The sequence below is a fragment of the Xiphophorus maculatus genome, chromosome 8, assembly GCF_002775205.1.
Source record: "Xiphophorus maculatus strain JP 163 A chromosome 8, X_maculatus-5.0-male, whole genome shotgun sequence".
Lineage (NCBI taxonomy): Eukaryota > Metazoa > Chordata > Actinopteri > Cyprinodontiformes > Poeciliidae > Xiphophorus > Xiphophorus maculatus.
Window position 1 is genome coordinate 22,944,978 of NC_036450.1, and position 27,562 is coordinate 22,972,539.

The 27,562-nt window shown below is 40.5% G+C and overlaps 2 protein-coding genes across 2 annotated transcripts in view; one reads left to right on the forward strand and one right to left on the reverse strand.

Moving 5' to 3' along the window:
- The first annotated feature begins 1,892 nt into the window (after positions 1-1,892).
- On the forward strand, positions 1,893-23,925 carry homer1 (homer scaffolding protein 1). The gene is made up of 9 exons (XM_023337964.1): positions 1,893-3,027; positions 14,887-15,043; positions 17,537-17,668; positions 17,751-17,843; positions 19,385-19,527; positions 20,572-20,731; positions 20,805-20,915; positions 21,571-21,651; positions 22,570-23,925. Exons 1-9 carry the CDS (start codon positions 3,023-3,025, stop codon positions 22,756-22,758), a joined length of 1,071 nt encoding a protein of 356 aa, XP_023193732.1. The 5' UTR covers positions 1,893-3,022; the 3' UTR covers positions 22,759-23,925.
- Positions 23,162-27,562, reverse strand: part of jmy (junction mediating and regulatory protein, p53 cofactor) — a 28,475-nt gene continuing 24,074 nt past the window's right edge. The window contains exon 10 of the mRNA XM_014470033.2: positions 23,162-27,132. Coding sequence (XP_014325519.1) covers positions 26,822-27,132 — 311 coding nt within the window. The 3' untranslated portion in view covers positions 23,162-26,821. The remainder of the gene's footprint in view (positions 27,133-27,562) is intronic.

Consider the following 27,562-nt stretch of genomic DNA (forward strand, 5'->3'; position numbering starts at 1 on the left):
CTCAAGTTGAGTTTTCATGCTCAGCGTAATCTTGAAATAGAAAACCGGCCTTCCTATGTTTCATCTAAAGTATTTACAGCATGTCGGGGGAGCTCACTTGCCGATGGTTCAATGTGTATGATTCAGTACATCTGTAATATATTAGCATTTTATTTTTACTATGGGATAGGTGGGGAGGGAGTTTAGTATTTTAACAACCTGAGCACAAATGATTCAGCATTTTAAAGAAAATGCGTGATCCCTATCACTCCTGGCTGATCTATTTTAGTGCTGGTGGCCTGTATCCAGTGTCATGACTCAGTCTGTGGGTCTGATAGAGGCAATAGTATTGAATATATTCATTTTGCTTTTAATAAGTATAGATTTATTCAGTTTTTTCCTTATTTGCAATATGTAAAAGATAATCAAATGAACACTGTCAACAAAGAAAGACAACCAGAGAAAACACAAAACACAGTTGTTAAGTGATGATTTTATTTTTTTAGAGGATTTGTTCTGTGCAAAAATATTAGCACCTAAATTGAGCCATCTTTGGAGACAATAACTCTCTTGAAGTGTTTGGAATGTCCAAATATCAATTAGCCACCGTTCAATAGGATGTGTAATATGGTGGTGGTGGCATTTATTCCGGGATTACTTTTCTTAAACTGGAACTTTGTCTTATCAAGCTGAATGAAATGAAAAATAGAACCAGGGAGTTTTGACCCAAACCTTTCAGTTGTCTGCTTAAAAGCTAAAAGCATTATTGTAAGTTCAACAGTAGGCTACAATCAACAAAACAAATTGCTTTATTAGAAAACAGACATATGTGGGGTCACTTGAAGAGAACTGGACAAGAGGTGGTCTTACAATCTCATAGATTGTGAAATGTGAAATACTGATAAACCAAAGAGGACCAAATATGATAATTAAATAAAGAATAACACAGAAAATGCTTGATCTAACCACAAAACGTTTTTTGCCTCAGCAAAAAAAGTTGTCTTATGTTCAAACTTTTCTTTTTACCCTCAAAAAGGAAACATTTTTAAGCACATTTTTTTGTGATTTTCTGACAAACATTCAAGCTTAAAATTGGATAAATAATAAACTCCTAAAATTATATATATTAAAAAAGTACACCCCCCGCCCACACACACACCCCAACAACCTTGTACCTGTAAACCAGTTTTTAAATTTTTTACACCGCAGCTCACTGCTACACTTATTTTCCTTCTAGTCCCATGACTCCCCTCCCAAGATGGCGGAAACAACGGCGTTGGGTTGTACTCTTACTCTTTTGAGGTCCCCTACACTTTAAGGTACGTTACCGCCACCTGCTGGATTGGAATATAAACAGGGATTATAGAGGGAATGTATTATCATCCCACATTACGTTCTCCTGTCTCAAATTTGCCAATAAAGAGATATCTGATTTTAGACCTTTGAGAAAAGCAAGTCAAAATGCTGAAAAACATAAAAGGTTTGGAGTGGCCTTGACTTAAAATGGAGATGCTGTAGGATAACCTTAAACAAAACATTATAATGATTGAAAAAAAACCCCTCCAATGTGACTGAATTAAAACAATTCTTCAAAAAAAAAAAAAAAATTTAAGTGACAAAAAAAATCCAAGCACTGTAGACATAAATATCTAAATCTCCACATTGTGTCTTTTATACATATTTTTTTTCTTGTTACATTTTTCTGACGCTCTAAAAGTTTTTAAATCAAACCTTATATACCAAATGTATTTTGTGTATCATTAACACAATGTGTATTGATTTGCACAATACGATGATGTGCAGCTGGCACGACCATTTTATTGCCAATTATTACAAAAGGAAAAAAAAAAAAAAAAAGAATCCGATCCGAACGTGACGTGATTACGTCGTAGACTTTACGCTCCCTTAGGAGCGTCGGATAAAGCTGTGCGATGAATGAGACGGGAGACTGACAGAGGGCAGAGGGGTGGATGATGATGACGATGATGATGAAGATGAAGGAGGAGAAGGATCAAGCCAACGAAGCATCGCCGTCGTAGTTTCTCGTCACCTTCATGCCTGATTTGGAGAAATACCGAGAAAAAAAAATAGCACGTAAATACTCCTCCGTACAGATGCTGGAGCTCTCGCCGACGTCAGCCATCGGGTGAAGCGGAGCTGCTGTCTAATCTCAGGGGAGGACGGAACGTGATGGTAAAACCCGGAGAGGGAACCAAATTTCTTTTGTATCATCTCCAGGAGCAACGGAGAGAATGGAGCGCCGTCTGAAAGGAAGGTGTTTGTCGCCTCCGAGCTGCAGTAAATGCCTCACACGCAGTAAAACTCAGTAATATTTCTCAGCGGGAGGCTTTTTTCTTCTTTTTTTTTTTTTTTTGGTTTAATGGCACGTCGGACTATGGTGAAGAATAAGCGACTAAAGCTGGGATTTATGAACTCACGCGGCTTGTTAAAATAGGAATGTGAATATTTTTTTCCCCTTCTTTTTTTTTCTTATTCATCCCACTTCTTGGGAGATTTGACACCAGCTCCTTCTATTTATAAGCGAGCTAAAATCGTATTGGTCAAGACCCGGTAATGTTTCGAACACTTTTACCAGCATTTACTGTCGAGCCTTTCAGTATTTTTTTTCCTCTCCGCAACTTCCCACTTAAAATAGCCTAATTCTGCCTCTAAACCAGGCTCCGTTCGCTGTCAGCCAGCTCCATAATCCGTTAAAGTCGAGCAGCTTGCGGTAGCAGCAACTAGCGTCTGTGCTGCTGTTGTGTTGTCGGTCATCATGCATGCACCGACACGTTTCGCTCCGACGAGACCAGCCGAAAGGATGTGCCCAGGGGCATAACAGCACAGCCAGCCATGTCTGAGTGAGAGACCGCAGAGCTGTCCAGAACCCCGCAGCGAGCAGAGCAGAGCAGAGCAGAGCGGCTTTATTCAGAGGGGGAAGAGAGCGGATCAACATCAGCAGCAACTAGCCCGTTACCCCCCTCAACAGGAGACCGTGGACTGGATCGTTTCCGACCCAACTTGGCACCCAAACCGAGCAGAAATGGGGTATGTAACTGGCGGCACACTATAGGAAAAGCTGTAGAGCTCCACTCCGCGCGTTGGAGGTTTGTGTGTGTGTGTGAGGGGGGGGGGAGGTTGGCTGACTTAGTTTTTGTGGTTTCGTGGAGCCGAGCTGAGTCTCATCTTCCCCGTCCAACACAACACAAAGCTAGCGTGCTACTCACAGCTAACAACAAGCGAAGTGCTCCTGTCAGAAAACTGGTCCAGACAGACACCGCGATACTCTGATCTAGGGGGTGTGGGCGTTATGGGCTTAAACAAATATCACGGTATTTTGTGGTACCGTTGTGAGAACAATAGTAACTATTTATGACATCTTTCTTATGATAACTCTGTGGTTGTGTGACCGTGTGTGAAAGCAATCAAAGCCCCACAAACCCAAATACTGCTCTTGAAATATGCTCCTTAGGACCAGAGGCACATAAAGATTTTCAACCGACAAAGAGTGGAGAAAATGATCAAACTAGCAATCCCAAAAGTATGGACACCTTTGGGGAGGGTTTAAACACCATTAATGGGAATTTATTGTGACGACATTTTTTTTTATCATAAATAAAATTTATTGTGATAAATTCTAAACGATATGATAAATGCCCACTCCCAGGGCTACTATGAAATCTGGCTCATTAATTTTCTTTTGCCACTTTGGTTGAGATTTTCTAAATATATAAAATACAAACCATCAGGCTTTGTAAGGATGTAACAAGATTGTACAAGGTTGTTGTTGTAAACGAATATTTTAGTAATCGAGTAATCTATAGATTATTCTTATCATTAATCGAGTAATCGGATAAAAAAAAAGATAAAGTAAAACCTTGGTAAATCTAACATAACAGCAGTATTACTATCGCATATCAACATCAGTCCAATTTTTCACAGTTGAGCTTCCCTAACAGTTAACTTTATGTAGTTTAGAAAATTATCTCATAACATTAGTAGCTCACTTTCCAAGTTAACGTGAAGTTATACAAAAATCTGAAATTATATTCAGTTCTATAAGAGGCAGGCTCATAAATACGCTTATAAAAAATGTCTACTCCTTTTTTTATGCATTCATCTTCAGTCAGTTTAATAGATGAACTCTCACCTTTCCCAAACATTTATAGCTTTTGTGTTCATGTTAGTGACGGGATTTGACACCTTTGTTCGTCACACACAGAAACTCATCTACCAGCTACGTGCCATCATGATGATTTCCGCCACCCATTTGTTGAGACCGGGACGATATGAAATGTATTTTTCTGGTTTGTCCGTAAATTATTTAATGCACAGCCACCTGCAGTGTTCAGTCTATCCGCTCACCTGGATAAATACACCTGCAGCTCTTCCCCGCTGTTCGCTCTGAACCGCCACCAGGCAGCAGCTCCGGGAGGAGAAAAGCTGCCGTACTCCAGGCATCGCGCCAGTCATTTTAAAGATGTTTATTGGTCCCCAAAAAAACGACAAAAGATCCAGATATTATCATGAATCAATAAAATCCTCCCAGGCCAAACTTGAAAACTGGACGTTATGCTGCTAACACTTAGCTTCCGTCAACAACTCAGGCGGAAGTGAGAGCTCCACACAACGCAAGTAATAACCCGGTAGGAACACAGTTAGCTAAATAACAAAGTAGAATTTAATGAAGCTTCGAGGCAGATACATTTTTTTTGAGGAATTTTAATAATCGAGGTACTCGATTCGAGGAATCGTTTCAACCCTAAACAAGATAAAAATGTAGCGCTACGACTGTCAACATCCATCCATCCATTTTATGCACACCCTTGTCCCTAGTGGGGTCAGGAGGTGCTGGTCTATCTCCAGCTAACGTTCCGGGCGAGAGGTGGGAACACCCGCCTCTACACCCTGGACAGGTCACCAGTCTGTCGCGAGACAACACAGAAACAGACAGGACAAAACCACCATTCTTTGTCACCAAATTTATCCCAGCTGGGCAGCAGTGCGCAGGAACCGAAGCGCTGATTTACTCTGTGCGTCATGGAGAAGGAGAATGTTAAAAGTGAATACCTTAACTTTTAACTGCGTACTTAAAAGAAATGGTCGTTGGTTTCAAAAGCCATATTGGTCTATTAGAATTAAATATGTGTGAAATGAGCTGCTGAGTTATGATTTTTGTTTTTGTGACCTATTGTTCCCACTTTTCAATATTATGGAAGCGCACAGACACAAAGTATTGATATCTTTTCTGTGTAATACTTGCCACGACAAAGTCCTGATAAAGTGCTAAATAAACTCCATAGAAGAGCCCAATAATTTCAATTTAATTCTTTACACATCGTTTTAAGCAGCTGATCGTCATTCATTTTCACTTCAGATTACAGAAGCTGTGACCCAGTAAGCCACAGATCGCAGTGCAGCACATGTTTTAGCTTCAGAAGTAGCAGCCTTTAATTAAGCGCCGTGTGCGTCGCAGCGGAACCTGCAGATGTTTGGTGATTCTCCTGATCAAGAGCGACCTACTTCTGGCTTCAGATGAAAGCGGATGACGTGACGCGTGATTGGTTTGTCGTCCTATTGGGCTCGGAGGAGGAGAGGAGTGAACTGCTAACCTCTTCATACTCGTCAATTATCAAGCCCACGCCGTTATAATACAGCAAACAACTGATTCCTCAAGCACGGAAAAAGAGGGCGTCTCCAGCATGTGTGGACGTAACCCGCAATTAAGGTCTTCTCCTGCGTCTATCTCCGTCTTCCTCACCACCTTAATATCCCAGGGTTTAACATGTGAGGTAAAAACAGTTAAACATTTTAAAATTGGTTTTCCGATTTACTGTATGGTTTAGTATGAGTCTACCATACCACTATCAGACAATCCACTGGGAAAATTTAAAGTGAGATGAACGGCTTTAAATGCACGATTTAAAGCCGTGGAATGCACGATATATCGGTGCTAACATCGGTATTGGTCGGTATTAGTAATGTTTCAGCATACCGGAATCAGTCCGATAAATAAGACTATTCAGATATGATATGTTTCCATCTTGTTTCTGGCTGGGTTATTTTTCAAAGGTGTCAAAATGCTCAAGAAATATATTTAGTATCAGTAAATATCAGCCCTCGACCATAACTGCAATATTGATATCGGATATTGACACGGTCCCAAATTTTCCATATTGGGACATGATCCCTAATTTTAAACCCAACCTATTCTGTTAGAAAACTAAATGTTTTTGAGCCAGATGAAGTTAAAATATAATACATTAATATAATACATTTAATATTTCCACAGTTTGTATAAAATTTTATCAAGTTGATGCTATATAACCTGTAGTTGAAATAGTAGAATTTTGCCATCTATTTTATTTTTTCATGAGTTAGTGTTAATTTTATAGCACAATAACGTAACTATGTTAACTTTAGTTGTCAAAGAAAATGCTGCATACATCAAACATGAGTTAAAAGAAATTTGACTTTGTAATTTAATGCCTTGAAAGTTGACCTCTGCCTCTTTAAAAACTGCACTTTCTGATACTCCACCCGCAGGAAGTCATCGCCACCCTTTAACAAAGGTTTTACCAGTGTTTCACTGAGAAGCAGCTCATAGAATGAGTTCCACCAGGTTTTTGCTAATTGCTGCTGGCTAGTCTGAAGGAGCTCAGTGGGGGAAGTAGAAGCTTGGAAGCTTAGAAACTGCAGCTCTGAGTAGAAGCGAAGTCCTCGAAGGCGGAGCTTGGACCTGCCAGGTGTTTTGCACAGCTGGATGGTTGCCATGGGAGATTAAAGGATTTTTCAAACAAGCATGAAAGAATCAAGCCAGCACTCCACGTGTGTTTTTGATGAGGCAATAAAATTATAACTTGATGTAAACCTCAAAAAAGTCACATTTACATAATACTGCACCTTAACCAAAAAAAAAAAAAAAAAAAGAATACATTAACCCTCCCATAAAAAGGCTGGTTTAAAAAATCGGAACTATCCCTTAAAACACAAATCTTTGGCATCTTATTGGTAAATTGAAAAGGGAGAAGTAAAATGATGCTTCCAAGTTCTAACACAATAAATGATTTCAGTTTTGAGGCTTTTGTTAAGATTTGACTTTGTGAAGCTCTTCTTCTATTCCTTTAAGGTTCCTGAGGAGTTCGCTGGAATAGCGAATCGTGCAAAGTAATAGCACCTTTGAAAATGTAACTTTTTCTTCTTATTATTATTAATTCTCCGTAGTGCTTCGCTGTGTATGTGCTTGTGTAAGGAGCTGCTGCTGTGGAGCAGCATATGGGAGTCTGACTGGAGGCTTTGCCTTGCCAGGCGCCTGCTGTCTCCCTCTGCGAGGCGAGTGGGTTAACTGACAGGGACACCGGGATCGGATTGGGCCAGAGCGCACGTGGGAAGGAGAGCCAGTGATGGAAGCTGGAGGATGTGCGCGGCTCACGGCCGGCCCTGCATCACGTGGGCCGTTGCCTTGACAACGTGGCATCAGCGAAGTTAGCAATGCCGGGTTGTTATTGCTGTGCGCAGCGAGCCCAAGCTGCGGCCGTTTACTCTGAAGGTTTTGTCTTGTAGAACTCAGATTGTTTTCTCTTTTTCTTTTTTTTTTTTATCTCCCAATGAAGAAATATTGTAAAGCTATAGATTTGTTGCATTTTTATATGCTTTTTAGTTGTTTTATATTAAAAAAAATAAAATAATGCAGAGTGCATTAGGCCCCCATTTTAAAACTGCAGTTATCTTTTGGGCACTACTCAACTTCAGTACCTGGGATGTAACCTAATGCATTTTTAGTTTCTGACTAATTGAATCTTACTGGTCGCTCTTAGAGTTTCTGAAAGTAAAAAGCATTAAAGATCTGTCAGTTATGTTTATCAAGATCCCCATTAGCATCAGCAGCATGCTGCATTAGCTGTTCTTCTTGGGGTCATTATACAAAAAGAACACACATCACATTGCAGGTGAGGTTTTTAAATAACACGTTCTATTTTCCATCTCTTTTAAAGAAACACTTTTGTTAACGATGGGGAGATATTTCAGATTTTTCTTTAGTGAGCTCCGTTCATGCATTGCTCTAAACACGATATGAGTCTCCTTTTGCGTGAAGTCAACCTTTTAAGAAAGCGTTTAAAATACGGCTGCACAATATCAGAAAAACATGACAGATGCAGTGATATTGGTGAATGTAGTGATTATTAACAGAAACAAGATGAAGCTTTTTTTTTTTTTAAAGGTGCTCTTAAAAAACACTGTTGTAATACACTTGTTTAGGACAGCGGTCAGAAAGAAGTGTGATTTGTGTCACTAAACTGCACACAATCACTGTAGATGGTCATATTTAAAGTTCATTGATATTTATTTATACTTTCACTGAAAAAACAGTGAAGCGAACGGTAAAACCAACAACCCCGACAATTTGGACAGTTTTAAACATCAATTGGAATTTGTTGCGATAACGAAAAATCAAAACTCGTACCATAAGAAATTTATCGCGATAAATGATAAACGAGAAACGATATATGCCCACGCCTAGTTGGGAAATTGTCTAAGGTAAGAATTTCGCTCATATTTTTGTTCTTTCCTGTGGAAAGCCAGCTTCTTTGTGGAACCTCAGTCGTTGGGAATGTTTCTGCCAGCTGCATTTGGAGAACTGCTGAGCTGATGAACTTTGCAGTCAGATTCCTGTCAAAGCACTCGTCATTGAGACTTGAATACCCCAATACGCTTCATTGTAAAAAGGGATTATGGGCTAACGTTCACCACACTAACTCACTCACTCATAGAGACGCACACAAAACTGGAGCTGATTTTCATCTAGGCCATAATGGTGCACCAGTAGTGCTCTGAAACTCTGCGGCTGAACAGCCACCACACCCCCGTATGGTGCCCTTGGGGGAGGAAGGGAAAAAGGTTGGGACTCCCCAGATCAAAGTGAAGCCAATTCTACTGCATTGTGTTAAAGTTGACCAGAAGCTCACATGAAACAACATCTTCCAGGTGTTAGTTATGGCTAACAAGTGATATTAGACATAATCTGTTGACATACTACGGTGCCTGCAGCCTGTTCTTGTCAGTGCAGTTCCAGTGTATACCCCCTCCCATTATCACATCTTTCTGATTAACAGTCTGTCTTTTAAGTAACGTCTGCCAGGACTCCGTTCTGCTAAATTAATTAGCACACTGAGACGAGATGGGAGATTCCCAGTGACGGGAACAATAGCTGGACCCCAGAGGAGTTCTGGGACACTCGTCTTCCAGCTAAGTCTTTATCACTTTTGCTTTTCCTAGAAGCATGACAGACAGATATCCTTGTGATAAACTTGCATTTTTGGGTGTTTTCACACCTGACAGTCCAGTAGACTCGGTTCGATTGGGGACACCAAAATACAACATTTGTTCCATTTTCAGTTGGTGCTGTTCTCTTTCACACTGCACCGAGTCTAACGAATGTACAGTGTGAATGCAGTGACGTTGCACCACATTCACACTGAACCCCTGAAGGAAACGACATGAAAACCTCTGAAGAAAACATGAGTGCAAATAAAAATTGAGTGGCATCAGATTTTAGTGGTTTAAGGATTTCACTTTTGTTGCTGGTAAAACACCACGAGACATTTGTTCTGCCAGTGCTAGACACACAGGTTCACTTGGGTTGTTTTTTACCCAGAATGCCCTGCGGTATAGTCCACTTCGTGCTTTTGGAGTAGTCTCCGGTCCGTTTGGGGTTCACATACCCATTCAAACCGCTACAGATTTAAAAACCTTACCGAAACCAAGGCTTTCAGGTGGACTGAATTTCAATTGCAGGTTCACACCTCCTCAAACGAAGCAAACTTTCCAGGCAAATGGTCTAGAGATCGACTAAAGCGGACTAACGGAGTTGGTGTGAATGCACCCCAGAGAGCCTGTAACATTGCTGAGTTTCTAAAAGCCTTAATGGACACTTCTTAACCAGCTTTTGTTTCATTTTTGGCTAATTATTTTTGACTTGAGAGATTGAAAGCGGATCTCACTTAATCCTCTTCCTGTGTAGCACTAAGTGGTGTTGGCAGTTTGCATGTTGTTATGATCATATCTGTGTAAAATACAGTTATCGACATGGTAACCAAAGCACGGATAGATGTCACTCCTGGCGTTACTTTGTCTTCAGTCTTGTCTTTGCCAAACTTGTTGAGTCAGTCCGCTGCTGACTCAGAAATTATCAGATGCATTTGCATGACATTTTCACTGTAAGTCTTAGCATTTAGTCATTCGACAAAGTGGTGACTGTTCCTCATAATGACTGTTCCAAAATCAGGAATTTATCCTTCTTTGGGGCAAACTTTACATTCCTCACCTATTGTAAAGACACACTGATGCAAGAAATGTCATAAAACTACATGTCTAGGCTATCTGAATAAATAATATACAACAGTTGGATTTCTGGTCAGACAATAAAAGCTTTCTGGACGGTTTTGCACCTGCATTAAGCAGGTCCTTGAATTGTTTGCATCGGCTGCTAAAGAAGAAGCTTCAGGAATTCAATGATGACATAATCGTACGTTATCGATGATCAGGATCTCTGATTAAACTCAACTGGGACACTTCTGGGAGCCCTGCCGCAAAATCATTTTCCTATTTTTTATGTGCATTATTTAGATTGTGGACATATTGCTGACCTAACAAGTCTGGTTTTACCACCATTTTGGTATTTTTCAGCCGTTATTGAAAGAAAAGCTGCATAAAGAGATAACAACCTTTTAAGCATGAGGCGGTAGAAGAAGTGGTTCTTTTAGCTTATGGTGAAGACCTGATGTGAGGATTCAGTAGGCCGTGTCCTAACTTTGTGATTTACTCCCAACTTCACTACGTCTGAATCCCAAATTGATAAGAGAGTTGGATTGGTAAGTTTGATTGTCAGTGGTCAGACTTAATAAATTAACAATATTAACCTATAGCTATTGTTTGATTTTGCTGCCTTTTTGCTTCCGAACACTTGGGCAACACTTTGACTAACGGCAGTTGTACAGCAGCATGACTGAAAACTGATTTAATTTAATGCAAAATGTCAGAAGTAAAAAATAAAGAGTACAGGATGTAAAGAGAAAAAAGAAAAATTCTCTGATGAATTTAACTAACATTCAGGGGATGATCAATGCCTTAAAGATTTTCTTTTGTATCCATCCCTTTTATTTTTGTAAAAAAAAAAAAAAAGGTTATTATTTTTTTAACAACCTTTGCAAACATTTTCTTCTTGTGTGCTTTTGTTTTTTAATGCATCCTATTTTTAGCTGCATCCAACTTTCCAATACGTTTTACAACTACAGTACCCATAATTCCATGTTCTGACAAAGGAAAACTGAGCTACTGCACTCAGTGCATACTTCACAGTTTTGTCGTTTACATTTTTTTTTTTACAAAGTCTATTACGTTTTTAGATGAATTTGCAACCAGTAGCGATTACCTGCGGCCGCGTCCAGCCAAACGAATCTCAGATCAAATCTGAGCAACTAACATTTCTGTTTCCTTTAAGTTCGCCTTTGCCTTTAGAAATTATACAAACGTGTGTCATGTTGCTGCGACGGCTGGAAGCGGAGCGAGGCGCACCGTGTGTTGGGTATTGCGAGCAGTTACGGTTGCGGAGTCACTGCCTTTTAATCCAAGGCCTTGCGAGGTTTTCATCCATAGCTTTGCCTGGAAGTCGTCCAGTGGCAGCTGATCTCTGTATGTTTGCTCAGGTTTGCTTCCAGGTCACCTTCGCATGCGTCGCTGCCTCTCTTCATGTGAGCACAGGCGCTGCCGGTCAGACCTGGCAGGAACTCGCTCACACACATTAGACAGAAAAAATACAACCCAGAGCTCTTTTTTTTTTTTTTTTTTTTTTGATCCATCATCATTCGAGCGTGGGGCTTTGAGGAGCGCTTGCTGTAAAGAGTAGAGTTAATAATGACACAGTTAGAGCTCTCTGTGTTTTTCTACTGTTTTAGATGCAATTTAAATGCTGACCTTTAGCATGTAGTTATCAGAGGTAAATACTTTATCTACCTCATTTCTGTTAACACATTTTGCTGTGTTGCAAAATGTTAGTTGCATTATTAGGGATGCAACTAACAATTATTTTAGTTCTTGATTAATTTATTGTTCATTTTTGATGGATAATCGGATAAGAAAAATTGGCACATTCTGCAGATTTTAAGTTCTTATGCTAATTTTAAAATAATATTAAAAGATGCAAATAAATAAATGCTGTCCTTTGTTAAATAGGAACGTAATTATTTTACTGACTAAAATACAGTGATATAGCATTCTCTTTGCTTACGCTTGATCATTTGCAGCAAAAGATCCATCTGCAGTGACAAAAACAAAACTAACATGTGAGAAGCTCTGTCCTTTCTGCTTGGCTAATCTGACTTGTTTAGATTTAACTTTTTTTTTTATGGTGCTTCAACCAGATGAAGCTAAAACAATGTTTTTTTATTGTGATTATTGTTGTTATTGTGTCTTAAATGTGAAGCATATATATTTTTGTACAGTTTTGGCTTAACCACCGCTTTGATTATGTTTGTCTTTCAGTAAATGGACTTTTTTTTTTTTTTTTAAAAGTCTGTCTGCTCCAGTAAACAATTTATTGATATCTAAAGTAGTTGATGGTTATTTCAAAAATCAATTTATTATGATTAATTACAATGAATTGTTACGATCTGCTAGAAGTAATGCATAGTTGTGAAACAGAAAGATTTAAAAAAAAATTTTTTTTTTAGATAAAAATCTGAAAAGCTTGGCATGCGTCTGAGTTATTCTAATACGCCTAAATAAAATCGAATGCCTTTCACCTCATTTATAAATGGAGTTCAGCTGAGTGTAGCTAATGATCATTCCACATTTGTTGTGTGAAAACCTAGAGTTTTCAATCCCCATTATGAAGCAGACATAAAAGTAGCAAAAGACTGTCCTGTAAACTCGTGACTCAGTGAGTCTGAATTCAAACGCTTGCCGTTGTTGGGTTTTAATACATTTGGGAAACATTTTTGTTTCCTCTAACAGCTTCAAGGAGATCTGATCCGGTTTTCTATCTAGGCTGTGTGTCACTTCACAACATGACATTTGAGGCGTCTTGGTTGTAAAACACAGTTTGAACTGGGAAATCTCTCCTCTATTCCCCTCACACTCCTTCACATATTTGCTGCACCACACTTCTCTTCCAGCCGGAATAAATGATTCCAGCGTTATGTTTTTTATGATCCATGCTCACAGTGGGAGTCCGGGAATGTTCTCCACCTTGCCTTCTGAGTACTTGGTGGATCGCCATGGTCTTTTGCACAAACCTTCCTGATCTCTAGAGGCTTCGTCTATAATCTTGCACATCTGGGAGTTAATAAAATCATCTTTGCGATGAACATTTTACCCGTTTTCTGTTTCTGTTGAGCGTATCGCGAGTCTGATGTCTGTATTTAAGCCGGTGGGAGTAAAACAAGGAGCGTTGCAGGAGGGATTTTTAACCTTTAGAGTTGCCGTTGGGATTGCTGCCTCTGAGCAAATTGGAGGACTTGAGTTTGTTAGAATTATTTAAGCAGTCTTTAGCTGCAGCAACGTTTCTGTATGTCGGAGATGCTTCAGGAGGGCAAAAGCAGGTCAGATTTGACCTCCGGAGCAGCGGGGCATTAACCAACGTAGAACGCCGATCCATGTACGCGATCAAAACGAGCTGACGTCTGTAGCAAATAGACGGATGAAGACGAGGTTTCCTGCGCCGCAGATGTCTAAGCGGAACAACACTTCATGGAGATCGGAGAATGCTGCTTGTTTTTTTCCCCCCTGTCTTTACTATAGATTCCGTACATGTGATTTAAAAAAAGGGTCAAGACGTATGCAGATTATGTGAGATAATCCTCCATCCAGATGTGGAGGAAGAGGGCTAGTGGTTCAGAGCTGAATCGGCTGGACATGCGTTAGTCCTGCAGCAGCGCACGCCCAGTTTAGACCGAGGCTTCGTTCAGTTCAGTCCAACCTAACGACCCTCGATTAATCGATCAATCGTTAACTGGAGTATTCGGACTCAAAACCCTCGACGTATTTGGAGCAGTAGTTAAGGCAAAACTGTACAAAAATATTTTGCATTTTACATAAAAATATTTTGTCTGAAATTTGTTTCAGCCAAAACTCCTCAAGCAGCATAGTTTGAGCTTCACCAAGTTCACATTTGCTTAAGGAATACTACAGTCTTGCATTTTAGGCACTAATGATTTTATTTTCTTAATTTTAAAAAGAATTATTCATTTGCAGCTTTAATGTATTTCTAATATTGTATAAAAAGTGGTTAAATAAAAAAAATCTGTAGAATATGCTGTTTTTGATATCTGATTAATCAAAAGTGAGAACAATCGATTAATTGATCACTAAAATAATAGTAAGTTGCTGTCATAGTTTAAAGAATGCTTTCTGTCTCTGAAGCATAATTTTATGCTGATATTGATTTTTTTTTTTACATCTGATTTTGATCAATTCTGATATTCTTCAAGGGCGTTTGGCCACTCACGCACTCCAGCTCCGTCGCCTGCGAAATCACGTTTTATGTTAAAAATTATATGTAGCCATGTCCACCATCCCTGTCGTCATTCATATTGGGAATGCGTTATATCCCTAACTTCAACATCTTTCTGCCCAACTTTCAAACCATACGGCCAAACCCAGATTGACAGAGGCGTGGCAAAAGCAAATGAGATGGATTATCAGTGCTTGCTAACATCTGATGGTCTCATCCAGGACATGTCACTGGAGAATATAATTTATACTGCTTGAAAATTGAGCTGTTAACACGTCATGGTGCTTTGTCTCGTTTAATGTCGGACAGTAAGGAAGCAAAGTCGCATCTTTTCGTGTGATTACACATCCTAACTTCAGAGACGCCTTTTTCAAGTTGCTTCTTCTCTTCTTGTGCAGTGAGCAGCCCATCTTCAGTACGCGGGCCCACGTCTTCCAGATCGACCCGAGCACCAAGAAGAACTGGGTTCCTACGAGTAAGCACGCCGTCACAGTCTCCTACTTCTTCGACAGTACCAGGAATGTGTATCGGATCATCAGTCTGGACGGCTCCAAGGTATGCTTAAGCAATCTGATTATCCAAAAATGTACTTGGGACTCTGACACACTGTACGTCGCACAGAAAAGCCTCTTTAACTTTTCCAGTAGGGCTCGTTGAAGTTTAATCTCATCAGGGGGGAAATAAACTTTGCTTGTTACATGTCTGCTTCGCCTCGCCTCTCTGCTGGGGCCTGGTTGAGGCGGCCGGGCCTCTGATATGTATGTGGCAGTGATTATTTTAGTCCTGAGGCACAGGGCTGGAGTTTGCACAGTTATGTAAGAGCTTCTCCGGGTGACTGGTGTCGTTGTCGAACCAGCAAGTCAGCGTTGTTCCGCTGGAAATAGCAGGCAAAGCTCGGTGGTGCTGGAACAGAGGGGCGGTGTTATCCAGACAACAACATGTTGTCCCCACCACCCACCAGAGGCGAAAGTCGCACGACGCCGACGGCTCACGCTGATCCCCAAATTCCAGAGTGGAAACTTTCTGAGAGAACAAAATCTTCTCCTCGCATCAAAAAACAACTCGCAATTTACAGATTTGTCTAACATGTTGGCGGATAAAAGCTTCAGGAAGACCTTTTGACGCCGTGCCTTCTCTATTCTAAGCAGTGTCAAACCAAACATGGAGCTCAGAATAGTAAAATAATGATCACTTTCCTCCCCGACCTCTCTTGAAGTTGAAGATGTGTCTGCTGCCCTCAAGTGGCCAAAAAAATCATAGCAATAAAACTTTTTATTAAACTGAGCAAAACAAAACAAAACAAAAAAACATCAACCAACACAAGAAACGTCTCTCTGAAGTTATGTCAATTAAAGCATGTAAGACTAGATATTTGGGAGTAGGGTGCCCTATAACTTTTTTTAGTACAAAAAGTGACTTTTAAAAAAAACATTTTTACTTACTTTCTAAAAATATATATACATTTTTACCCGTATATTTTGTTTAATTTCAAATTTTATTTCTTTTTTCATCTTACACCCATCTGTGATGCTGTAATTACTGTGACGCACTGTGGACAGCTGAGATTGTGCTACATAAATAAACTTTAAATTAAATACATCTTGTTTAATGTGTAAAACGAGGTTTTGTTTTGTTAAGCACAATTAAATTGTTTTCTTTTAATAACATTTCAAAAAAATATATTAGAAATTTAATATTTGAATATTTCCAAAGGAACATAAAACTAAATGTAAAGATGAAATTGTCCCGTTTTTAAATGTCTTCAAAGTTTTCCTAGAAACATAATCGCCTAGGGGGCGCCATGCCGTTTATTTGCCATTCATTTGATGTGCAAGCGGAAATGGGGAGTAAATGAGCCGCAGCGTCTAGACCAAACAAAATGGATGGTGTCAGGAGTTGAATCAGGCAGCTACCGAAGCATCCGACAGTCAACCAGTCAGACCTCTGAGGGAAGGAGACTGGAATGATGTTGAAACTGACGGGTATCAAATGCCACGCACAGATCCCATGTCATCCTGCATCATGATGTAAACATTTTTATTATAGTTGACTTTGGAGTAGTGTGAAAAATAAAGACAAACAGTTTGGCCTTTAGGTTATAGATTTGTGTTGGCGGAAGGACCACCAGTCGGCTTTTAAAGTTTTCACCTGCGCTAGGGCTGGGCGATAAATCGATTTTATCGACTCCTCAAATTTTGGGTTTTTGAAGATTTTATTAATTTAGATTTCTGTTTGCACCAATGCATTCCTTGCGTTTCCATAGTTCAGAGTGATGTCAGCCATCTTGTTTGACAAACGTGTTTCAGAGCTCCGACTTGTTTGGGGCTATAAATTCAGGTCAAATCTACAACGGGTTACTGGGGCAAAGCAAAGATTTTTTTATTACAGTTACAAGAAGTGCGAGAAATATTTTTGTCGTTTTGTAATTTATTTGTTAGAAAAGAGAGCGCGAATAAAAATGATCAAAATTGGATCTGGTATGAAAAATCTTGAGATTGTATTTCTAAGACGTATCGCCCTGGCCTAACCTGCTCCTGTTGTGGTTCAAAACTAGAACACTGACCTGCTTCGACTTGCACTTTATTTGTGTTAAATATTGTGTTAAACTTGCAGTTGTTGCCTATTTATTTAATCTTGCTCTCATTGGTTGATAGATTCATCGTATTATTTGTTATTCGGAGGGCTGTTTGTCTGCTGGTGGTATGTGTGAAAAGTTTTAAAGGCCAAGTGAACGTTTCCACAAAGTAGTTAGTCAAACCAAAGGGTTCACGTCGAAAGCACCAGGAAAGAGAAATCGACTCGTACGTCAACGTCCAATAAATCGAGCTAACTATACCAGTAGACCCAGAGTGGCCTCCCACGCTGATCAATAACATTACAGCCAGCTGGACTCAATTAGAAGCTCCTTATTGACGGTTTCCTGTGTGCTAAACTCCCACATCAGTGTTGATAGCCTCCCTGCAGCTGTCCTCCGCCAATGCAACCCTCCATCGCCAGCAGCTATGACAAACGCTGGTCCCCGGTGATGTACGTTTCATCCTCCCACAGGCTATCATCAACAGCACCATCACCCCCAACATGACCTTCACCAAGACGTCGCAGAAGTTCGGCCAGTGGGCCGACAGCCGGGCCAACACCGTCTACGGCCTCGGCTTCTCGTCCGAGAGTCACTTGAGCAAGGCGAGTTGGGATTATGCGTTGCTTATTTTGTTGAATTTCCAACAGAGCAGCAGAGTCAGCTGCTCCCCCCCTCTGGTTTCAGTTTGCAGAAAAATTCGCCGAGTTCAAGGAAGCGGCCCGGTTAGCGAAGGAGAAGTCCCAGGAGAAGACGGAGCTCAGCAGTACGCCCTCGCAGGTAACAAAGCCTCGTTCGTGTAGTCGTGTGTGAACAGTTGTGGTAGCCGCATCGCATCAACGTACCCTCGAACCTTTCACATGTTGGCACATTACAAGCCCAAACTTCAATGTATACCAGAGATTTTGAGGGAAATGTAAGAAGAAAAAATAGCCAGAATTGACGCTCTCCATTCTATCCAATGAAGCCCATCGACGTTTTTGTGGTTGTGATGAGGTAAAAAAACTTTAAATATTAAAAGTACTTTTGCAAGGTACTTTGGTTGGCTGTATGTGTTTTGCATGATGTTTTCGAAGCCACGTTCTAAACACTTGGTGTCCTGCTGAGGCTCCTTTGCTTTCTCTCTGACGGTTTCTTCTCAGGGTGGTGCTGTAAAGCGGAATGTGTTATCGGTCAACAAACCTGGTAAAAAGAAGGTAAAACCACCTGAGCCAATCCTCCTCTTTCACTCCGGCCCGAGTCTTTCCCTTCAAGTTTCTCCTCAGTTTTGTGAAACCTGGTCCCTGTAGCTGCTTATAGAAAATAAGCCAGTCTTTCCCAATCTACGCTGATGAAAAGAAACCTACTATAAAGTCCCCTCTCCGCCTCCTCTGTCCTCCTCCCAGTAGTTAAGCATATTTATTACTGAAAGCACAGTTATAAATAAAGACTACAACCATCTTGATGAATATCTTTCTGTGATATAGGTTAGCTTTGTGTAAACCAACTCGAGAAATTGAAGTAAGAGAGAGACTTGAAGCCCGGATGCGAATGTTCTGGTGTTGTCAGTCAGGAACCTCACAGAGGATTCAGCTGACCAACCGTGTTGGGTTACGAAACAGCTGGGTGTCAGACGACGCATGTGACATCACATGGAGATTTTTATGATCAGATGGGCTGAGCGCGGCGTATGCTGCGCCATCTGAGCAGGCGTACCACTATAGAAAAATAAAACGTACCACAGAATCTTGCATCCTTGTTTACATGGTAAGCAAGAACAGTAGGATTACAGTAGCAGTTGAGCAGGAACAGAGCTGCGGATCAGCCTGTTGGTTCTGCTTTAGGGGTTGCAACTTGTTTCCGTTCGCCAGATGTTGGCGAACCACAGAGTTCATGGAGGGGGCGGTGGTGTGTCCAGACCGCTTGAAACATCACCAGTACTTGTTGACTTGACAGAACAGTGGCAACTTGCCCGATATCAACCTCTGTCCGTTTTTCTGAGCTATGCAGCTTACAGCCTCTACTTCCTGTTTATTACAGCCATGCGCAACATCAACAAGTTTGCTCAAAATTTGCGTGACAATTGGATGGAAACAGCCATTCAGTACTTTTTAAAAACTCTTTATCTTTCCAATGAAGAGAAACTGTTCTTCTGAACAGTACACCCTGGTCCACTCTGCTACAGTTATCGCCTGTATCAGTTTTAGAGTATTCTGTGGCTAATTTTTAAAACTCAGAGGTGTTAATCTTCTCTTTCAAACTGCTGGCGCTGAGAAACTTTATTTACTGATTCAGTTAATTTCCTTTTTTTTTTTTCTTCTTCTTTTTTTTAATCACAACAGGAATCTGCGCCAGGTGACCTCCAGTCACCTCTGACCCCAGAGAGCATCAACGGTACAGACGAGGACAGAGTCACACCGAACACGCCGAAGCACAGCGAAGCCAGAGCAGAACTGGCCCAAAATGCTTTACCGTTCTCTCACGGGTGAGGCTGCGCTCAGACGATGTGGTTCGTCCCGTAACGAGCGGCACGCCGATGCATCGTCAGAGTAAACGACGATGGGCTAAACACACAGCCCTGGGGTGCACCAGTCCACAGAACGATGACGCTGGAGGAGCTGTCTTATAAACTGGGTTCTGTTAATTAGGAAGCATCGAGCCGTCAACTCTAAATTTACTCTGCAGTTCTTTATTTATTATTGTTCGGTACTCTGACCTTGGAAGTAAACCAATAATTATGGTCAACAACTATAAATCCTGTGTTTATACATGACAAAATTTGAAAGCTATGAAATTTGATTATTTATTTCAAGTCTGGATAAATTTAAGGTGGGGGTGATTGCTAAAAATTTGAGGTTCCAGACTTGAATTCTTCTCCCGTTATCTAAATAATTAAAATTTGAAAATGTTTTCTTTTGCTTGATTATTATACTTGGATGTTGTCCAAATTCCATCTCTTGCTCTTTGGATCTTTTCTTTCTTTCGTCTTTCAATCTTCTTAGTATTATTTTGTTGTATCAGACATTTGTCCGTTCTTCTTTTCGTCTTTATGTCCTTCCACTCTTCCTCCTTTGACCCTCCTTCACTTTCCTTGTCCCCTTCTTTCCTACACTTTCTTTCTTCTGCTTTCTCTGTCATTTTCTTCTGTCCCTTTCCCCCCTTCAACCCTAACCTTGGTTCTTGTTTCTTTTTTTTTAAACTTTTGTCTTTAGTTACTCCTTCCTGCTTTCATACTTTGCTTTTTTCTCCATTTCCTCCATCTTTAATTCTCTCCTTCTTGTTACCCTGGTTTGCTTCGGTATATCCTTTATCCTTTCCTGTCTTTACTTCCTTCCTTCATTACTTTCTCGCTCCTTTCCTTCCCATCTGTCAGTCGATTACTTTTGCCTCATCAGTTAGATTCAGAGTAAAGCCTCATTTGGTCTTTAACATCCTCCTGCTAACCTGTAACGTCATGAACTAGAATCTGCTGGCTCGGGCCGACAGCTTGCCGATATTTACCTCAGGCGGCTCTTCGTTCCGTCTCCAGTTCCTCGAGCATCAACAAGCACTGGGAGGCCGAGCTGGCGGCACTGAAGGGGAACAACGCCAAGCTGACGGCGGCCCTGCTGGAGTCCACAGCCAACGTCAAGCAGTGGAAGCAGCAGCTGGCGGCCTATCAGGAGGAGGCGGAGCGGCTACACAAGCGGGTACGGCTCCGTCGCCGCCGGCTGCGCGCTCCGGACCGGAGTTCACTTCAGACGGATGCTGTTTGTCTCGCAGGTGACGGAGCTGGAGTGCGTGAGCGGCCAAACGACGGTCATCAAGTCTCAGAAAACGGAGCTGAACAGAACAATAGAGGAGCTGGAGGCGGCGTTAAGGGCCAAGGAGGAGGTGAAGACGCTCGGCGTCCTAGAAAACGCTGGGATTTCAAATGGGTGTTTTGAAGGGTTGGGATGGTTTGGGGGGGGGGTTTTCTGTGTAAAGTTCTTGAACGCGCTTGAAATTCAAACTGCACAGTTTTGTAAAAAAAAACAAGAAAAAAACAAGAGCAATATAATGTTGGACTAAAAGTCTAAATTTGGAAAACGTTACTTACATTTGAGAGCAGATATTTTCATACACCTAATAAAAAGACTGTCACATTTTTGTCACAGTGTCTTAAGTGAAAGTAAGCTAAACTTGTTTTAGGTCAGAATTAGCTAAATTAATTCTATTTGATAATGATTAAAAATATTTTTTTGCCACGTTCTTTGTATTTTGTATATAATCATTTAATTTGAGCTGGAAGGTCATTTATCTTAAGACAATTTGTTTGGATTGTTTCAATTCAATGACTATTTTTTATTCTTAATGGCTCAATGACTTATTGATCATCTTTTATATGTTAAATAAAGTCATTGACCAGTCAGGTGTGTAGGATGGGGTGTGTGAGAAAGACATTTGAAAACATAACATTTTGCTATATTTTAGTTCCTGCTCTAGAATACCATCACAAAAACAATAACAAAGGGTATCATATAGTGCTTCTTTTCATATTTCACTTTAGGAGCTGGAGAGACTTAAGGCGGAGGTGGAGAGTGCCAACGAGTTTAAGTTTCAAAAAGACGCCCTGACACAGAGACTGAAGGTGAGCAACAAACTGCATGAGAGAGAGAGAGAAACCACAGAGATGGCAACAGTCTGCAAGAACTAAAAAGTTTTAGCAAATTTCAGGTTGACTCGACCTCAGCCAGTAGGGGGCAACGTTCACGAAATCCAGCAGTCAAGCTGGATCCTCAGCTCTATAGTGCATCCAGGAAGTGTTTGATACGCTTCAATTTTTCCCCACATTTTAATACATTACCTCCCTTTTTCTAATCTCTTAGTCTCTTAGTTCGTGCTCCTACCTACTCAACAAGTTCATTGTTGAGTAGGAAGGAGAAAAAGCGCAACACGTTTGCTGATAGTAATTTTAAAAAATTGGGAAACCTCTCAGATAAGAAGATGACATCTATGAGAGAATTTCTAGTTAAGACATCAAAACTGTAGGTTTTATTTTGTATTTACTGAGTATTTAATGTTTTTTTTACATCTTATGTAAAAAAAAAAAGTTTGATCTGAGACATGTATGTAGACAAAAAATCAAAACCAGAAGAAGTCTGATGGGTAGATGTGTGCGATCCTGCATATTTTGGAACCCAGTAAATAATCGGACCAGTATCGGCAATACCGATATTTTTTTATTATTTAAGTTATATACACCTATATAATCTTATAGGTGTTTTGTGGATTTCTTTTTCTTTAAATTGTTTTCATTAAAACCTTGGTCAAATTTTGGACAAGTTTACTTTAATAAATTAACATAATATTTAACTTGTTTTAGGGGGGGAAAAATGCACACATTATTTTCTGTTATTTGAGAGAAAATCAAAACAAATTATTTTTTTAGTATGTAGAGTTGAGAAACTACAACACAGAAATAAAACAGAACTTCACGGGGCAATCTGAAACCCAAGTATCGCCCCGACACCGATACGCGACCATCGATATTTCTGTTTGGTGCCAGGAGACGGAGTCGAGGAACCAGACGCTGGAGGCGCAGCTGTGCGACCTGGAGCAGCGGCTGGAGAGCAGCCAGCTGGAGCGGGAAGCCTACGTGAAGAGCCTGCGCTCCCTGCTGCAGCTGCTGGACAGCAAGATCTTCGAGCTGACGGAGCTGCGCGACACGCTGGCCAAGCTGGTGGAGGGCAGCTAGAGCTCCTCCACCGCCCGACGTCGTCACCAACACAACTTGAAATCTCTTCTCTCTCTCTCTCGTTTTTTTTGTACACGTTAAAGAGTTTACACGACTTGATGCATTAGCGGTACACAAACTTCGCCACTTCAGAGCACTCGGATGGTTTACAAACAGCCAAGCGAAGCCTTTCCTTTGCTCCACTGTGGAAAACCTTCTCATTGTAATTTAGATTCTTTATTTTTTTTTTGGACCACCATGATATGCTAATCGACTGCGCTTCAGTGGAACACCGGAGCCGCCGCCTCGACTCCACGATTACGCTTCGACGTTTTTCCTCACTTGTTCACTGAAATCAGCCAAAATCGCAGGATGAAGAGATAATCACAGGAACTGCCACACCAGGATGTCGGTTCGTCTTATATTCTTCTACAATTTATGAGCAATACGCTAAAGGAGGGACTGCGAACTCTTTCCACTCTCACTTTCAGGTAACCTTCCTGCTCCTGCCGACTGGTTTCAACCAAAAGCGATTCAGGATTTTCTTCAGTCTCTTCTGTTTGTGTGGGTGAATCAGATTTCTTTCCGTTTTTGTTTTTGTTTTTCCCCTTTTCGATGCATTAAGTGCAATGGTTTGAATTGGGTTTTTTTTATTATTATTTATTACTAAAATATTTCGAATAATAAACATTGTAAAATGTTAATTTAATTTTATTGTCTGGTGCGTGGCTGTGAAGATGGTTTCATTTCCGAGAGCTTAAGGAAATCGTGACACGACCGAATTAGTTTGTTGGTTTTTTTTCTTTTTGCCAAATACTGTTTGTTCCTGTACAGATCTGAACTCTTGCTGATGTTGCCTTGGGCACCAAGATGCATCAATGGTAGCTAACTGATGGTACGTTTGGGCTTTTTATTTATTTTTTTTCTTGCGGGATTACCTGTTGCCAAAAATGAAAGAATATGCTACAGTATGAACACCTGCAGAACACTAATTTAAGGGCTTGTTCTTGGTTCGGGTCAAACGTGGGGTGACTTTTAGCGGCGGCTTTAAACTTTAAAGGCGACCATGTGTGGCGTTGTTGCTGAAAAAGTCATTTGAAGAAAAAAATTGTAAATGTGGAGTGAAGACACATGCTGATAAAACACAAATTGTAATTTTAAGTTTATATTAAAAGAAAATCTGATGAAGGCAGTGCTTCGGTCTCTTTATTTTGCAGTCTGGAGAATCATAGTAGTTCTCCAGTTCAATAAAAAAAAAAAAAAAACAGAGCAAACATCAGCTTTGGTTCGTACACAGATATATATTTTGCTTTTAGTTTTATGTCAGTTTTGGTCCTCCATAGATACACTCCAAACAAGATGGTAAAAAAAAAAGAAAAATCTCAGCCACCGAAAGGGTCAACATGAACTTCCATATGTATAAAGTTTTATAGATCAGCCACCACTTATTGCTTAAATAGTCTCTCTTCTTCAATGCTTCAAAAATAAAAATGAAAGAACTTTAAAAAGACAGATGTTTTTGGTGCTTTTAATATGAAAAGAAAAATAAAGATATATTTTTTTTTTGGTTATGGAAAAGCAGAGAGAGGAATGGCGTGATAGGGAACATCATCAAGTACATTTAAAAACATCTTTAAAATATGACGCTTCAATAAATACTTCAATACATTTAGGCATGTGGATACATTTCTCTTGATTTACATTTGTCAACAGTATAAATCATAAAATGAGTTTGTTTGTTTTTTTTCCCCTCCGATCTTCATTATTGCACATACGTTGTGATGGGTTTGCCCTCCTCAAGCCAGTCTTGTGCAAAAGTTGCTAAAACTGGACGCTAGTTTAGCAACAACCAAAAAAAAAAAAAAGTATCAAGTTGGATTCTTGGTCGCTTTTTTCCCATTAAACTGGAAAACACAAACCCTGGTTCGCTGTGACGGCTTCACAGAGGCTCAGGAAAAGAAACTGCACGCAAATAAATCCAGATTACTTGTGACGCCACAGTTAGCTTAGCATATGCTAACGTAAAACGATGTAAACAGTGCGCTCTGTGTTGGAGCTTCTAAAAGCCGGAGGAAGCTAACGCTAAGCTATGCTAAGATAAAAGTGTTCAATTCTCTCTGGTCTGTTGGGGAGTTCAATTCCTTACGATTTTCTTTTTTTGTTTACAATTGTGCTTTACTTTTCAATTCTAACCAAAAGTGAAACTGTAAATCGGCATTCAACAAATATTAAAAACAAGCGGGGGGAAAAAAATGCAGCAAACAATCCTGCTACTTACCTACGAGGGGGAAAAGAAAATATATCTTGCAAGTAAGCCACAGTACTTGATGCATAATTTGTCAAAGAAACTGATTTTCAGTATAAAAAAACATATTTAAAAACATTAAATAATAATAATAAAAAACTAAAATAATCACTCACACACCAAACGTTAACACAAAGTCCACAAAAAAAAAACAAGGCAAAGAAAAATCATCTCTTGGAAACGCCTCATGCTGTAATGTGAGAGGAGATGAGCACCTGCCACCAGGGGGCAGTGAAGTCCCAATGAACCTGACATCAAATCAGAATGGGGGGAAAAAAAGCATTTAATCTAATCACATTTTGACTGAACTACGTTATAACTGCTTCCTACATCTGAAATTGTTTTGTCTGATGTTTCAGTTTCTTCCCAGTGAAGCTAACCAACTCACAGCTGAGATTACGAGTAAACAGAACAGTAAATCTTATATTTCATCGTCTCGCATGGCGATAAAAGCAGCCAATTACGTCACACCGTCAAAAACGCATTCATACAACTCTTTACTGTTGAAATGGAGGCAACAAAAACAGCTTTCATCAAAAATACTGAGCTGGCATGAACAGCGTCTATGCTCGGCAGGCCGCCTTATCGAGGTATACCGAAGATTTAGAAAGTCACAATTAGCATTCCTACAGGTCTGAATGCTGCACACTGCTAATAAGCTGGTTGATAGAAGACGACAGGACAGATAAATCAAACTAATAACCAGCTGATATCCATTTGTTAAACCTCTGCTAGTGCCAAAACGTCATAATAGCCGGGGTTTCCCCAAGAAAACTAGGCAAAACCTTGGCAGTTCATTGACGGACCGCCATGTTTTTTATGTTGAAAAATGTTAAAAGTTACAAAAGTTTGGAGATGCACAAGCAGGCATCATAATTTTGAAATAATGTGCGAGGCGCAATTCAATGCATCCACTATAAACATAGCTCAATCCGTCCTTTCTGTCACTTGGTATATAAAAAAAAACTTTTTAAAATAAACAAACGACACTTAGCCTGGTGGGCAGGCAAATAAAGCCTGGTGGCCCGCCAGGCTTAAAATAGACTTGGGGAAGCCCTGAACAACAAATACGGTTTAAAGTGAAATTGTCTATACATTGTACCGTTTTAGCCTCAAAATGCTTCCCTGTTTTGATTAAAAGTAAATCGTAAAGTTCGGCCTGATCGCGAGGGCAAAACACAAAGAAATTAACAGAATTTCAAAGAAACAGAAATCAAAGGTTAATAAAACACGTTGTTCTCACGAAAGGAATTGATTTTTGTCTTAGAATAATATGATTTGATTTCCTGCCTTCTTTAATGGACCCCATGGTTTTCTCTTGCTATCACAGCTCACCGCTCCTTTCAGTGGTCAGGGACACTTCTGTGAGATTTGCAGGTACTCTTGAGCGGTAAAAATAGTTGCTGTGAAGTAAAGTTGGAAGGTGTGACACAGAGTACGTGTCTCTCGTAGCAGAAAGGAGCAAACGTTTCCTTCTTCAAACAAACCCATCACAAGGAGCTACAGTACGACTCGGATGTAACAGGAGGTCGGAGGTTGTGCCCTCTCCAAAACCGCAACAGCAACACCTTAAAAACAACAAGTCTTTACAAACACAAGTATGGAATAATAACCCCCCTCCAAAAAAAACGCAACTTTTTTTTGTTGTTCTAGTTGCACCAAGGCGCCTTCAGGTAACCCAGGCTTCTCTGTTTGACTCATTTCATGATCCTCATTTTCTCTCTGTTTTGGCCGTGTAGAATTAAAAAAAAAATCAAGTTCAACATTTAAGCCTCGTTGTTAGTTTTCCCAGTCAGTGCAAGGCAGGCCTTCGTCCTCAGACTCCGACTCCGGCGAGGCCTCCTTGATTCTCCTCAGGGCCTCGTGGATGCTGCGGGTCAGGGCGTCGGCGGAGTGCAGGAAGCTCTTGGGGTGGCGCTGTTGCTCCGGACGGGCACGGACCTTCTTCAGACGCACGCCCTGCCGGATCTGAGCCAGGATGTTGTTGCTGTCGTCGTCCGGGTCGGGGCCCAGGACGCGCAGCTCGGCCTTTCTCAGGTGGAAGCTGCCGCGCTTCAGCGAGGCCAGCACCTCGTCCATGGGCGAGCTCGCTGCGGAGGCACAACGCTCAAACGTTAAAGGAACCGACTTGATGAAGTGAAATTGGAAAACGTCAATGTGTAACTATCGAATATGTGTTTCTCTGTGGAACTTTACTAACTTCAGTCTAAACTTTTAACTTTGTCTTTTTTTTTAGGCAGAGAGGACTAAAAGTCTTTTTGCAAAACTAAAAATCTGGAATTTCTTTAGCAATTAAACTATAACCTTGATGTCGTCATCCATAACTTTGCACAAATGTACATCTGTAGCAATATTTTAATGGATTTCACCGACACAAACATCACAATAAGGCAGTTCATGCAGTCACTGCTGTAGCAGAGAGCATGGCCTGCTGAAGGCTTAAGAGAGATAAGGCCTCCATATCATCAGGGGGCGCTCTAATAAATCCCTGAATTTTAAAAAAAGATCTAAAATCTAATG